Source organism: Manis javanica, chromosome 18 (genome assembly GCF_040802235.1).
Source record: "Manis javanica isolate MJ-LG chromosome 18, MJ_LKY, whole genome shotgun sequence".
NCBI classification, from domain to species: domain Eukaryota; kingdom Metazoa; phylum Chordata; class Mammalia; order Pholidota; family Manidae; genus Manis; species Manis javanica.
The window spans coordinates 15,417,608-15,433,630 of NC_133173.1; the positions used below are offsets into that span (position 1 = coordinate 15,417,608).

The following is a 16,023-nucleotide window of genomic DNA, read 5'->3' on the forward strand; positions in this document are numbered from 1 at the left end:
CAAGTGTAAATGCAGCTCTTATCGAGGAGGATCTTAGCAGATGCACAGAGCAGTCTGCCGCCTTGTAGGTGCCCCCTTTTCCCAGTGAGATAGTACTGAGTGTGTGATTGAGGCTGAGACAAAGCAATGAGATGCAGGGGTCCCCAGGCAATGATGGCTGAATGGCCTGACACCAGGCAAGACCTGCCTGCTCTGTCCTTGCTTCGGGCCCACCTCTTCAGAGGTCCCCCCTGAGCAGCTGCGGGGCCTGGACAGCCTGCAAGGTTGTGGCTGAGGGTGGGCAACCTGGGTGAACGACGCATAGGGAGCCTGTGGCTGGAGGGGCAGCCAGCAGGGCTGAGGGGAGAAGCAGGAAGTGGGAGAAACAGAACAGCAGAATGGGGACCAGAGCGGGCAGTTGGAAGGGGTGGGATGTGTGAGCTGGTAATAGTCTGTTGCTTTTCAAACCTGACTCTTGATACTTCTTGCCAATGGAGGACATGCCAGAGATGGTGGGTCTGAGCTCATCCCTTGAGGATGCCATTTCCCAGGGTAAGTTCATTGTCCAGGCTGACCTTGTCGAAGTTCATTCACTCGTACTTATTCTAATCTTGGGCTCTGCTGTGTGATTCCAGTGAGAAGAGTGTCCCCCAGAACTCCCACACAGCCCTCAGAGGATGGCAACCCCTTTCACTGCAGGGGGCCCCTTCCTTTCCTTACAAAATTTCTTCTAGGAGCAAAGATTCAAAGATTTTCTGTTTTATTAAAACGAGATTTTTTTTAAATTTTTTATTAAGGTATCATTGATATACACTCTTATGAAGGTTTCACATGAAAAAACAACGTGGTTACTACATTTACCCGTATTATCAAGTCCCCACCCAGACCCCAATGCAGTCACTATCCATCAGTGCAGTAAGATGCCACAGATCCACTATGTGCCTTCTCTGTGCTACACTGTTTTCCCCGTGATCTCCCACACCATAAAACATGAGTTTTTATGAGCTCTTTTATAAAAACTAAAATTCCCTCAAGTCTCCTGTTCTGTAACATTTTCCTTCTTAGTTTAACTAATATCCAGAAGAAGTTACTCTAAATGGTGGCGGAACTCACGTGTATGACCCCTATCAGTGCGTTCAACCCAACACCTATTTCCTCAGAACTGTGGGTTTCTAGCTCAGTCCAGATGACACACGCTTCCATTCTTCTACTGAAGTGCAATGTGAATTCCATCTACAGCTCAAAGTAACTGAATATTATACTTCTGAAAGGTTTGTTTCATACCAATTCACAAGCCAAGGGGAACAATTCTTTTAGACCCGTTCTCTTGATTTGGGGCTCAGAATAACAGACCCAGCACCACTGGTAGGCCACACTCACGGACCCCTTCCTTGTTTGTGTTTTTGGTTGTAGTAGAGAGAAAATCAACAGTAGAAACCCCTTGCAAAATTACTTACTAGTGTACTTGTAAAGACAAAAAATTTACTAAATGAGAAACATTGTAAGGGGAAAAGATGGTTAGAGTTGAGCAGTCAGAATTTTTTTCTAAGTTGCTGGTTAGAAAGGACTGTGGATCAATGTCATGAACGACCAAGTAATTCTTTTTTTTTTTTTTTGGAGGAACATACTTGGAGTTGAAGTATAACAGACATTTGATCGTTGCAATCTGTTTCCATCCTCCTTATTTATATTCTCGTCTACCATCTTCTCATTTTCCCTTCCTCTTGGAATTGATACCAGGAAGGACCTACAATCAGCAGTTTTCACTGACAGTCTCTATTATCTAAGCCACGAAATTTCATCTTCCGACAAATGGGCCTCTCTTCCCTCCTGCACTTTCCTCCCCGCACTAACTTAACTCCTCTTCTCCACTTATTAATTTCTCGCTGTTTCTGAGGGATTGCTTGCCGGATGGCAAAAGTGAACTCTTGGATTTGGTTTCAGCTGGAAGAATAAACCTGTAATTGTAGCCTGGCCTTTTCTGCGCTCTTCCCAGGGGGCCTGGCCTCACGTTGAAGGCTCTGAGCTTCCAGAAGTCAGATGGGCACATCCTAGCTGCAAGGGACACTCTCAGCTCTGGATTCCCCACTGGGTATTGGAGGCGGGTGCCCACCTGCCCAGCCAGAGCTGGCCTTCTGTGCTCAGTCCCCAGTCTCAGACTTCCCTGCCTTTCAGGGAGAGTTATCGGAACGGCTTCTGCCAGCAGCTTCCCGAGGCAGGCTTCCTTCCAGTAAGCTTTGAAGTTTTTACAGAAGAGCCCAGGACACAGAACCTAACCGAGCCTCCGACTGGATGCAAGGACTCCCCACATCTGTCATCACTGGGGAGTCAAGTGCTCCAAATGAATACGATTTACACTAATTGAAATTAGCCCTTGCAGTGACACAATTCTTTCAAACAACTCGAAGAGAAGCAAAAGATATCCATATAGATATAGAAAAGGACTCTGATGAACTAGTTTTGAACTTGGAAATTATTGATGGCATTTTATTTGATGGCAATGTTCCTGAAGCATTACGCCCATGCCTGCAACTGGGCATGATGACAAGGCTGTCCTCTTGCTGGGCAGCCAGGACCTCCATGTTGTCGGAATGTGTTTTGTATATTATCTGTCCCCTCTGTTCCTAGTTCTTTTCCAAAAGCCCTCTCTTCTGATGTGGTATTTTGAAGGAAAAAAACTTAGAGTATGCTTGGAGTAAATAGTACAAATGTGTCAGTGCATGGACCTTGGGCATTCTTTTTAGTTTGTTCATAGCATTGTTTTTCTTTCTTTGCTTTCTTTTCTCTTCTTTCTTTTCTCTTCTTTCTTTTCTTATTTTCAGCTCTGTTCTAGACACTTGAGGCTCTGGACTCAGTGATTTTTGTGGGTCAGTTCTTCAGTTCTGGATATCAACCATATTTGCTGTATGTGTTAACATAACCAGAACATTTTCTAACCCAGATATTTATCTTTGTAGTCCATCACTGGCTTTTATTAAGCCCAACATGAAAATAGACATTTTAAAGATGTGGGGGAAGGGGTGCTGATATGCATTGCGGAAGAGCAAAGGGTTCTGGTAAGATCCTTGTATAAAGTCAGTTCCTTAGCAATCTAGTTGGGGGTCGCAGCAGGAAGGAGGAAGATAGGAGTCCTTCAGGGGCAGGTAGATTGCTTGGCATTTTACATTTATAAACCTAATCTTCCCCAAACTTCATGTAAGGATTTAACTTACATGCTCTATTTAACTATGAATTCAGCAACTCCTCTGGGAATTCATGTAATTGCTTCAAAAAAGAGAACATTTTAGAAAAAAATTATAAATAACTAGTCTTATTATGACAAAAGTAATTCTCTGAGAATATAGTTATTGCAAGTCAAGAAGAGATTTGGATTCTAATTCTGAGTATGCCTCCAGTTGGGCATGGGGCTCTTGCCCCTTTCTTCCATCTATGAAAGAGTGAGTGGGTGGGTAAGCAATGGGGAAGGACAAGACATTACCTAAGTTCCTCAGCATGTTGGAATTATATGATTTTGATTTAAGCCTAATGCATTACAACTTCCTTTCCTGGTTAGATATTCATCAACAATGAATGGCATGAATCCAAGAGTGGAAAAAAGTTTGCCACGTATAACCCTTCAACTCTAGAAAAAATATGTGAAGTAGAAGAAGGAGATAAGGTGGGTGCTCTCTCCGCCAACCCCAAGTAATTCAATTACAGATAACTAAAGGATAAGGAAGCAGTCTGGCTTAGTTATAAGACAGAACTGGCCCATACTCGGCATAGGATCCAGGCTAGCAGCTTCGCAAACACATGGCCCAGAATGGGATCAATTAGGGACGATCCGCTGCAGAGTCACTCTCCTTTGATAAATGTTTCTCCATCTATGAGGATGACCTCAGCTATCCTCATCATGTGGCTAAAGGAAAGGTTTTTATCAATTATTTGAACCTGGAGGCATTAAAGAACCTTTCCAGAAAGCATTTCTGGCTGGTGTGTTTCATGAGATGCAGCATTCTGGCAGCAGACACTTAAAGATAAAAAAAGACTCAAAGGAAAAAAGACTTGCTAATCGATTCATGCGGGAGTGATAACGTCATGCAATCACCAGATTTCTTTTTACTAGAAATGTAAGTGATCATGTGGAGCTATAGTCCTTGTAACAGCTATAGCACCTAGTCAACAGTTCAGGGTATATAAAATATAAACTATATTATATATAATAACTATATATATATATATGTGTGTGTGTGTGTGTGTGTGTGTGTGTGTGTGTGTGTGTGTGTGTGATTCTAAAGGACTTCTGGTTGTGTCCTTGATACACTTCAAAACCACAAAGTATTTTTTTAATATAAGTAACATTGAGGGAAAGGTCAAAGGTAAAGCTTTTCTAGGAGGGAAGGGAAGTGTAAACCTCTCCTCAACCACTACAGTAAGAGTACTTACCTGATGTTCTTAGTAAGTGTATGGGTGATGTTGAACATGGACAGGGTGAATGCCACCTGTGTAAAATGGGCTTGCATTTAATCCTTCCAGCAATAGTTTTGTGATAAGTGCGCAGTGTGCAGTGGTCACACCAGTACAGACTTCTCTATGTGCAGTGCCTCATGCTAGGCTCTGTGATGGGAAGTACTGGCACCAGGGAGCTCATGTGAAGATGGGAGCGGGTGGGCAGCTGGGGGCATTATGCTGAGCAGGATTCCCAGCAGGCCATTCCCAGATGCAGGTTGAGAAGAATAAGCTTCCTGGCCCCAGCTCTGGATGATTGCTGTAAGCACTGGAGACAGAAGCTGTCCTGTCCCTTGCAGCTGGAGAGGTCCCAGCCTCCATCCCAGAGTGAGGAATTCAAAGTCCTAATATCTCCCTTGCCAAAGCTTCCACTCACCTCCAAGCACACTTGGAAATACAGAATCTTAGTGGAGTGTTTTTCTTGACTACATCAGGCGTCCACTGCAGGCTGTACCTCCCTAGAGAAGAGAGGATCTGAGGGGCCTGGGGGATGAGTCGTCTTCAGCTACCAGAGACTTGAAGCCCATTTTCCTGAAAATAAGGATGGGTGACATTACTCTAAATAGCTTCAACTTCTTTCCTTATAAGAAGGTGTGATTGTAATTCTTCTATCACTGCAGAGAAGTTTGGTTCCTTGTCTATAAAATGGTGTAGCCCTTCTGCCCCCAGGGAGGGAGGTGAGGCTGAAGGGAGAAAAATATCCCTGGTCCTCCATCCATGGACTATTCCAACATGGTTGGTTCTGAGATCTAGGGAAATACTCGCGCCCCATTCTCACTAGCAGGCCCCAGTCCTCAGCTGGAATAAAATTGCCAAGACAGACATTTCCTACCTAATTGGTAAACTGTGGGAGTGTGTGTGTCCAAACTGAGCTAGCTAGTGGAAAATCTTTTCCAACTTGGGTCACCCAAAAACATAATTAAGGTCAGTAGTTTTATAAACAATTTTAATATTTTATAATCAAAAGGAAAGTTAATACTTGGCCATTGTAGAAATCTTGAAAAAGATTTAAAAAGGAAAAAAAATCACTCTGGCCATCCCTCACCGCCTGCCTGCCACCCCCTCCTTCCTCTGCCGCAGGACAGAGGCAGGTCTCTGCTATTCTCCATAATGACAGCCGAGCCCCCCCATACTGCAGTCACCTGGATGGTGACACAGTCTCTCTGTTGTTTTGGCCTCTCAGCCCGACGTGGACAAGGCTGTGGAGGCCGCACGAGCCGCCTTCCAGAGGGGCTCGCCATGGCGCCGGCTGGACGCCCTGAGCCGCGGCCGGCTGCTGCACCAGCTGGCTGACCTCGTGGAGAGGGACCGCGCCGTCCTGGCAGTGAGTACCTGCCTCCCTGAGGGGCCTGTCCCGTGCCAGGGGTGGAAGGAACAACCCAGGGCACTGATTTTATGGGGCAGTACGCTTGTCCAGGGAGGTGCAGTTCTCTGGCGGTAGACAGGTGTCCGTGCGCCTGGACTTCATCCTTTTCATTTTGAAGTCGGATTTTAGCCTCCTGCAGTTCAGCTTCTTGACCAAGAAGTTGCCTGGAGGAAGCTCAGCTACGTCATTGCTTCCCAGAGATATGCAGACAGCTGGGCTGGACTGGGATAGGCAGGGTCATATCCTAATCCTACCAGTACATTTACAAACTTAATTTTTTTTTATGTGGACTCCCTTTTAAACTTAAATTTACCCTCCTCCTGAATGACAATATCCATGAAGTCAAAAGCTTAAATCACAGGTTTACTATTTTTAAAATGTAGATATATTTATTAATACTTATAAAATAAATACCATTACTTAAGATAGAAAAAACTGTCCCTGTATAACTTAAAAGTCACCCCTGTTTCACCCTTGAACTGGGCAGTGGTGAGCACATGTGGAGTGATGGTGAAAACAGGGCGAGATTTTTGGTTCAAACCCCAGCTCTGCCACTTACTAGCTGTGTGACAAGTTGCTTCACCTGTCTGAGAATATATTGCTTGGCAGAAAATATTATTAATAATGATATCTAAGTGGTGTATAAGAATGAGCCATTTACAATCCTTAGCAGAGTCCCTGGAGTGCAGTAAGTGGTAAATAGATGATAGCTATTATTAATAATAGCAGTCTTCATAGTAATGCTACATGCTCAGGTACATGCCCTGTTGGCCAGTAATTTCACCTTAGTTCCTCCACTGCAAAATGGTGATATTAATTCAGCCCACACTATGAAATAGTGTTGTTCCCAGGAGATGGGGCTGGGGTGACATTAGTAAGTCATAAATGCATTATTTAAAATGATTCTGAGATTTTCCTTTGGTCTTGTGGTGGGTAATCAGCGCTGATCTGAGGTCCTTTGCAACTTGAGCACGCAGCCCTCATGCGACTTAGACTCCTGTTTAAAATTTACTACAACCTTGAGGAATAGTTGGTAGGGAAGAACATTTTTTTAGCCTCTGATTTGGAAAAAGAGTTTCTTCCCTTCTTTATCTGATGTCGGGAATGAGCAGGAGAATGCTGGAGACCAGTACCCGTCAGGACACTGGGATGGCTTGTGTCCTGAAATGTGGGTCTTGGGGTGGGGAGTGGAAGAACTCTGTATCTGGGGGCTTTTCTGAGCTGCATATCCCCCGGGGCCACATCTCCTCCAGAACCTGAGCTTTCCTTCCTTCCTCCCCACTCCGCCAGCCTGGCATGTTTGCCCCAAATCCAAGTAAGGGTGGCTCCCTCCCTGGATCAGCGTTTCTCTCCGTGGAGCCTCTGGTTTCTTCCTGCAGTGGAAGCCAGCCTCAACTCTCAAGCTGCCAAACTGGCTTTTTCAAAAACATTTCTGTTTTCACCCAGCATGACCTCATCGGTCTGCAATGTCCTTGTGGACTAATAGCGGGCGGGAGAGGATATGCCCCAGGCACCCTCCCTGCCCCAGGCTCAAGGGTCAGTATCATCCTAGGGAGTGGGGGCAGCAAAGCCACCATTGCCTTCAGCTTGTTCCCCTGTCCCGGCAGGACTGCGTTGTGATAGCAGGTGGAGCAAGCGCCTCCGTCATTGGGACCCGCTACCCACAATAAATAAGGTGGAGCTTTTTGCCACATCACGAAAGACACAAGACAATGGCTATCAAATACAGTTTCTAAACCCAGACCCCATCATAAGAAAGCACCTTGGCAACTTGATAGGGTTTTCCTGTGTTTTTACACAGCAAAGTGCTTCTTCCCATCATGTACTATTGCCGGCTTGGTGGTTTTGACAGAGCTGGGCATTTACTTCCACGTTCAGTGTTTGGAAACAGGTGTGGGGATCCAGTAGCCCCAGTTTCTCTCCTTTACTGAGACACCTGGGGCCCAAACTCAGTGCTCATTCGGGGAGCTTCCTAAATAGGAGGCTTCCCTGTTTACTCTTTTCAACCTGAGCCCCTCATTTTAGGCCTTGGCACACCAGGAGTCCAGGGGCAGCTGCCCCCGGCACTTCCCCTTCATTCTTTAGTATCTGAGGGTTATGATGTGTTAATTTCTCAGAAGGCATATTTTTCTCTTCAAATGCTAATTGAAATAAACTTAGAGGCAGCTGTGGTTTATTCATGGTCCAGCTATAATAACTGTTTAAAAGTCCTAGTCAGTAGCTGACACTTGATTTCTCAGGTTCAATCCTGTGTAGTCATCCGAGAATCTTTCTTTATTTTTAGAAAGAATTTCCTGTCTAAACCTATCATAACCCAGGTTTTGCTTGGACAGATTCCACAGAACTAACCTGGCAAATTCATGTTGTCACTCCAGTAAGCACACTTGCCCAAGTTAAATAATAAAAAATAGCCAATGCTTGTTGCGTGATCACCACATACCAGGCTTGCTGTAGGCATTTGACCAGCAGTGTTTATTATCCCCTCTGGAAGTGGAGACACTGAGGCCCAGAGAGGTTAAGTAACCTGCCCAAGGTTACCCAGCCAGGTTAGGTAATCCAGGACTGGAGGCAGGCATCCCCCACAATGCTATACAACAGTCCTATGCCTTTCTCTTCCTTGTCCCATCCCAGAAAAAAGACCAAGAATAAGCCCCTGGTTCCACCAAGAGATACACAGTTGCTCTCTGGAGTAGCCCAGCCCTGGAGACCTTTTGGCATGCTTTGCAATGGTTGGGTTTCCCCTGGGAAAATAGAAATTCCGACTTGGAATGCCAATTGGTAGAAGCCAAAGGCGTAGGGCATTGGATGTCATGTTGGCTTGACTCAGCCACTGAGCAGCATGCGCTGGGAGTGGTACATGTCCCAGACTGGCCCTGTCATCTTCAGCAACTCATAACCCTGTCTCCTCAGTGTCCCCAAGTGAGGATTATCCAGCATCTGTCTGGTCCCCAAAGGGAAGGTGATCCTAATCATGGCAGCTCTTCCTGTCATCATTTTAACAGCTAACATGGCACTTCCAGCAGGCAGGCACAGCCGTTAGTGCTTTGTGTATTCTAACCCTTCTAGCCACACTCGCCCTAGACGTAGGTACTAGTATTCATTTGTAGTTACTTAATTAATATTATTATTTTACACAAGCAGAAACTGAGGCCAAGAGACCTTCAGGGACTAGCCACTCAGTTTGGACATTAGTTGACTCCTATTTAGAGACAGCTTGGCTCATCCCTAACACGAAGGTCACAGGGAGTGGCCCTGGGCACCCTGATAACCATTCTACAGTCTTTTCAGGTGCAAATGCCCACTGTGCTGGCTGTTAGATGCCCTGAATTCAGTGCTGGCTGACTGGCTGGATGACCTTGGGTATCTCTGGGGTCCATTAGCCCCAGAGTCTGCACGGCAAAGTGGAGACAGGTGTCAAATTCAGAGATGGGGCACATGCAGGTCACGTGGAGGGGCCTCTCATGGCTCTTCCTTTGTAAATCATCATCCCACTCCATCAACTCTAAAACAAGAGTCCAGCCCCGGGCTGTGTGTCAGGGTGGCCACTTCCTGCACAGACAAATGACAGGCCATTTCAGCGCCTGGCTCCACTGGGGCCATTTGTGTGAGGGACAAAGGGGTTCTCTTAAGCCCACACTGGAAATAGGAAAGAATCCATGCCATTGAGTAGCTGCACACTTGCCCTGGGTAATCCCCCCCCCGTCCACCCAGGGTGAGCCTGCTCCCTTCCCATTGCACATCCGGTCAGCAGCCCAGTGAGGCAGGACTGTGACTTTGTGCTGGTGGCGCGACCCTTCTGGGCTCTGTCACTCCTTCTACATCCATGCGGATCAGCCCAGCCAAGAAAGAAGAGACCTTTCTCCCTTTCTCTTTTAGAGGAAGCTGGCCCTCTTTCTAGCTGCCCCATAGCCAGCTAACCTTCCAAGACCTCCCTGGGAATGCAGGAATCCACGTGTCCAGGTGACACAGACGAGGCAGCTGTGCTCTGGGTGGAAGACCAAATGCTAATGTGTATTCCTTCCCAGTGAGGCCCCAGACCAGTCTTGATTCTGCTGTCCTTCCTGGGGACCATCACCCATGCTCTGGCGGACCTGCCAGATGGACGTGTTTTGCAAGAAAAGGTGTCCTTGACAGCCTGGGACAGTCTTATTTTAAATATGGCGTCTTGCTTTCTAAAGAGACACAGTGTTCTGGGGCTATGCTTCCTACCACCACTACCCCCACTCCCCGCCACCCCCAACTCCCCCCGCCATTAACAACCTGACGGTTGCGAAGGAAACTGCATTGAAACTGCTGTTACCTTATCATTGCAGACCCTGGAAACAATGGACATGGGGAAGCCGTTCCTTCATGCCTTTTTCATTGACCTGGAAGGATGTATTAAAACCCTCCGATACTTTGCAGGGTGGGCAGACAAAATACAGGGCAGGACCATCCCCACAGGTGAGCCAGCACAGGCCTCTCAGACCCATCTGGGGACTTCTGGGGGCTCCATCTTCTCATTCCTCCAGGAGGCCTCTCCAGAGCACCCCGTGGTTTTTCCTCCTAGGGCATCCTTCCCAGGCCCAACAGAGAAACAGCACTCTGCTGATTTTGAATTTTACTTTTGAAATTGAGTTAAAAATCACTTCTTTGTGGAATAGACAAGACTTGGAGCTGACACCTTTGTGGGCTTCTGGGGCTTCTGGGTTTCTCGTCTTTTTACTGTTAGAATCCTAGCCTAGATTAACACGAGTGTGTTCATTTCCTCCATGTAACCTGTCTTCCAGATGACAACGTTGTGTGTTTCACAAGGCATGAGCCCATAGGTGTGTGTGGGGCCATCACTCCTGTAAGTATGGCAGCTTTTCTGGATGGATCTGTCTAGATCGATCCTGCCCCATTCCTCTGTGGCCTTTGAAACCAGTTCTTGTGTTTTGATTCAATTGCACTCACATAATTAATCATTGCTCCGTGGCATGGAGCTCGGTGCTTGAGTGTCCACAAGATGGATTCAACCCCATTCCTGCCATCGGCACTGATTCCAGCAGCAGAAGTTACCACAGATTTCAGCCAGAGGGGTCAAGAATGGCCAGCACCCCTGGGGTGGTGGTCTCTTAATTGGGCTTTGGAGGCTAAGGAAGAGCTGTTTAACAGGACAAAAGGTTTTCTAAGCAGTAGGAATGACCTGAGCCAATGTGGATGCACCTGATTCCTTGGAGGGCAATGGCAGGGCAGCTGGTGAGGCCAGAGCTTAGCTGGGAACAAAGTGCTGTGCTGGCCCACCTTTCAGTGGGCTGTGGCTGGCAAAGACCTGGGACTTTATTCACTGGGCAGTGGGGAGCCTGGCAGGTGCCTGCGAATGAGACGATGTGATCTTGGCAGGAAGCTAGGGAAATGGGCAGGAGCATGGGGACAAGATAGAGAAGGTTCTCCATGGGGGCGAGGCAGAGGTGACCCTTCCTCAAACAGTTCTGAGAGCCTGCTGTGTGCCAGGCCTGGTGCTAGGGGGTCAGGTACTGAGAACAGGAAGGGCCCAGCCTTTACCCCCTAGAAACATGCAGGTCGGTTAGAAGGCTGAGGGAGGAATCTGCACCAGGAGAAATGATAAGACAGGACGCATTTGAGGGACAAGCAGAGGGGTGGATCTGAAAGTTTCCAAGGAGGGAGAGCTGGTAGAGTTCAGTAATGATCAGATGCTGGGGTGAGTCCTGGCTGGAATTGTGTGGATGGTACTGCTGACTGGTGAGATGGAGAAGACAGGGGCTGGGGGGAGAAGTAGACTGGGAGGAGTGCCTTGAAAGGTACAGGTAATTCCTGGCTTGTGATGCTGAGGGGCCAGTGGAACAGCCAGAGGTCCCATTAGATGTTTGTATGTTTAGGTCTGCGGCCAGGGAGAGTCCAGGGCTGGAGCCACTCAAAAGCCAATGGTCAGGCCAGGTCCTGCCCATCTGTTTGGGTGGGGAGGTTCCCCAAGAGTGAGGCCAGGGGCCAAATCCCAGAGACTACCGGGGGATCACACCGAGAAGCCTGAGCAGCTAGGGTTAGGGGCATTCTGGGGATGAAATGCATTGCCAGAGAGAGACTGTGGCCAGTGGGGTCATCTACCTGAAAATTTAAAAGGAGAGAAATTCACTGTTAGATTTGCTCACCAAGAGCAGTGTCAGGGGAGTTTCAGGAGTGGCTGAGGCCAAATTTCTGGGGCTGATGGGAAGAGGGCTGGGCACATGGGCATGGCTCTGCCAAGAAGTTGCAGTGAGAGGGAAGGATCTGCTGGGAGAGGTGGAGGTCTGGGAAGGTGCGTGTTTGTTTGTAGGACAGGAGAGAGGATGCTATTTATGTGCTAAGGAGTAGAAATCCCAGAAGAAGAGGGGATCCCCATCACTAGCAGGGGAATCCCAGAACAATGCCTGCTATCATGTAGTTGGGCATACAGGCCCTTGAGCGCTGAGGTCTTATGTTTGTTTTCTAGAGGTAGGAATTCCAGCTGGAGCTGGGGGTAGAATTCTAGCAGCTCTCCCATGAGTGCCCGATTTCAGTTGGCCCTGCAAGGGTTGGTTCTCAGGTGAACTCTCCTGTGGCCTCTTGGGAGCAATAGGAGCCAAACAGACCCCTTCTGCGGGAAGGAGGAGGTGTTGAGGGATAGCTAGAATCTCTTGGAGATGCTTGGTTTCATTTTGTCTCATCCAAGATGATGCTTCAAGCAGCAGTGAGCAGAGGACACAGGCCTGGCTGTGGATCCTAGCCTTTGCCTGCTAGTTTGTGACCTTGAACAGGTGACCTCACCCTTTCGTGCCTTAGGTCTCTCATCTGTAATTGGGAATGATAAGATGGCCACCTCGTATGGGTTTGTAGGGATCAAATTAGGTAGTTGTTTTGGTGAAGTGCTTGGAACGGCACCCGGGACACAGTGAGTGCTAAGTACGTGTTAGTTCTTGTTGGACTTCCTGTCACAGTGATTTTAGTGTCCTTACCTCACTAGTTAAAAGATGACAAAAAAAGCATTTTCCAAAATGAATTTCACCAAACACCAATTCAGTAGGTAGGGGGATTAGTATGTATTCTTTAAGAAGAGGGAAGATCCTGTGGCATCTGAGTTTAGAAGACATGGGTCTTGTTCCTGCAGCACTTTTCAGAGCCTTTAACATGCTGAAGGTATTATAAACCTCCAAGAGGAGAAGCTAGTGTATGGACAGCAGAAGCTTCTTTACAATGACCACAATTAGTATCGTCAGAATGAGGTTTAAGAAGTACCAGACAGGAATGCTGCCCTGATCACTCCACACTCCTACGTTACCCATTATACCCCAGATCTAGACTGTGCAAAGCATGTGTCCTCCACAGGGGCATCACTGGACCTCTGGGACAGGGTAATGGGGTAAATCTGGGCACCCCAACTTCTCCTGTGTCCTGTTGCAGTGGAACTTCCCTCTGTTGATGCTGGTGTGGAAACTGGCACCTGCTCTCTGCTGTGGGAACACTGTGGTCGTGAAGCCCGCCGAGCAGACTCCTCTTACCGCCCTTTATCTGGGCTCTCTGGTCAAAGAGGTAAGACCTCCAAGAAGAAAATACCATATGTTGTTGATAACATTCCTGCTCCTAAGAACCAGGCCACTGTCACTGGTAAAGCTGCCCTGCTGAGCTGTGGTGTACGTGAATGACTGCTGTATTTCATTTGGAAACTACACTTCCTTTCTCCTGCTGGTCTCTGAGGTAGAAGGAACTCCATTCCTCCCCCTGATCCTACTGGGAATACTTCCATTTATTATGGCCTCCAACCTATAGTTGAGGACCAAATGTTTTGCCTAGAGAATTTGCAGGTGGGTCACTTGAGAGGGAGCCAAATATTTGGGAGGCTCTTCAGGCCTTGCATCTGTGGTGTCTGAAATGGTCTATTCTTCTCCTGGAGGGGTCGCCACACCAGTTCTTGTTAGAGTGGCTGCTGCCAGGCCAGGCTCACTCACCCAGAGCTCCTCACCCATGCTCTCTGCCCCGGGGGTTGTTCTCTCCCCCAGGCAGCCGCTGCACGGCCCAAAGGAACACCTCCTGCCAGACACACTTGGCTGTTCATTCAGTCATTCTGCCGCCAGCTTGTATGTCACTAAGAGTTTTAAAAAGACACAGGAAGTAAAGAGGCATGTGAACAAAGAGTATTCATTTCAATTCTTGGCCAGGCTAATATGATCACGAAACAAAACCTTTACTGCTCAGATATAAGGGTGCAGTAGCCAATAACTGACCAATTTTCCGCCCTCCTTTTGCCGGTGATATAGGACATGATGGCATCATATTAATGAGACTTACTGATTCTAAAATCACAAGTGTTAAAAAAATGCACGCTGGAAAACTAAGACTCGAGCACCATGCCCTGAAATCTTGCCTTTCTAAAATAATGCATTTTAAGTAAGACTCTGAGCAGGTGCAAAGAGCATCCCCCATCTCAATCATTTGTGGTATTCTTGGCTAATAAAGACACCTGATATGTGCAAAGCAGGAGGCATGACTGTGGAAGAAATGGTCTCTACCTTCATAACACGTCTGCTCTGCATATGACAAGCGAGAACTTTGAGGGAGTGATGCCATGTTGCCACTTGGAACATCAATGGAGCAGATTTAAAAAAAGAAAACTGAAGCTCGGGAAGGATATTTTGCAGGTGCCTCTGAGCCTTGGTTGTGACTAAGATGTCCCTCCTCCCCCAAAACACACAGACACAGACACACATACTCAGACACAGATGCATAGACACACAGAGACAGACACATACAGACAGACAAACATACACAAACACATACAAACACACAGAGACATATAGACAGACACACAGAGTCAGACATACACAGACACACACATAGACATACAGATATATGCACACAGACACATGGACAAACACACACACACACACACAAGGAATGATGCTCTGCTATGGAGGGCCACCACCATTTTGTTCAGAGGCCCTTTTGGGGTGACCTGGAAGGAGGAGTATATGCCTCACCCTAGCCAGACCCACACACAGGCTAACTGGGTCTGAGTCTTGCGGTGGATGTATGACATGTCCCTAGGCTTCCCAGTGAGGGTACCACTCTGCTTGGGGACTTCACATGGCTCTCTTGGCCCAAATGCGGGCCTGTGGTGGACTGGCCCATTCTCCTCCCCTGAATGCAGGTCGGATTTCCTCCAGGCGTGGTCAACATCGTGCCAGGATTTGGGCCAACAGTAGGAGCAGCAATTTCTTCACACCCTCAGATCAGCAAGATAGCCTTCACTGGGTCCACAGAGGTAATCCTTATCACTGGCTGTTGGCAAAAATGACAGTCCCTGCAGGATCTGAGACCTGCAAACTTTGCCTTTGAGAGGCTAAGCTATGATTTAATGATTTAGGATTCTTCTAAGTTTGACCGTATTTTAATACATAATAATGAGTAAAAAAATTCACTGGCCCAGTTTCCTAATCAGATAACTATCTAATAGTATTCAGAAACCTTAGAAGAAAAGACTGATAGATAAGATAAATATAAAACATCCTTAGGAAAAACAACATCATAATCAAGGTTAAAAGATAAATAAACTGGGAGAAAAACACTGATAATATATGCAGCTCTCCAAGAATTAAAAGCCATAATATTTGAAGGGCCCCCAAAAATCAATGAAAAAAAAAATGGCAGGCTGAATGGTGGGAAAATGGGCAATTCAGAGAAAAAAAGTACTGAGTGCCAGTAAGTCTGACCCAGTTCACTGAGATTTAGGGAAATGCAAGTTCAAGTGAAAACCAGATTGGTAAAAATTTAAATCTGATGTAATTGAGGCTATAGGAAAACACCCTCCCACACTCTTGCCAAGCTGGAGGACAATATCTTAGTTCCAATCACAAATTTGAAGCGGTAAAACTTCTAATTCAGAAACTCCATTTCAAAGCAACTATTTAGAGAAATATTCCCATGACCATTCAAGGACATATTTTCAAGTATATTATATTTTCAAGTATGCTTCAAATACAATGTTGTATAGCCAGTACAGGAAGGAAACCTGGCTGTGATCTATGGTCAAAGCACAGAGAAGTCAACCATAGGAAAGAATATACAATATGATCCCATTAGTAAAAGTGTGTGTGTAGAGAAAGAGAAATGGTCTGTAAGGATTCCCAAGAAGTCCTTACCGTGGCCGCCCCTGCAGCAGGTCCTGGGGCATGGGGTAAGGAGAAATGAAAATTGCA

General features: G+C 46.8%; 1 protein-coding gene across 3 annotated transcripts in view; it reads left to right on the forward strand.

Annotated features, from left to right (window-relative positions):
• ALDH1A3 (aldehyde dehydrogenase 1 family member A3) overlaps positions 1-16,023 on the forward strand; it is a 37,740-nt gene that overhangs the window by 1,712 nt on the left and 20,005 nt on the right. For 2 of the 3 annotated variants that reach the window (XM_073226983.1, XM_037000615.2), the window contains exons 2-7: positions 3,533-3,637; positions 5,651-5,791; positions 10,147-10,276; positions 10,603-10,664; positions 13,232-13,360; positions 14,976-15,089. In XM_073226983.1, the coding sequence (XP_073083084.1) occupies positions 3,533-3,637; positions 5,651-5,791; positions 10,147-10,276; positions 10,603-10,664; positions 13,232-13,360; positions 14,976-15,089 (681 nt within the window). The remainder of the gene's footprint in view (positions 1-3,532; positions 3,638-5,650; positions 5,792-10,146; positions 10,277-10,602; positions 10,665-13,231; positions 13,361-14,975; positions 15,090-16,023) is intronic. The other variant, XM_073226984.1, reaches the window with a different exon arrangement.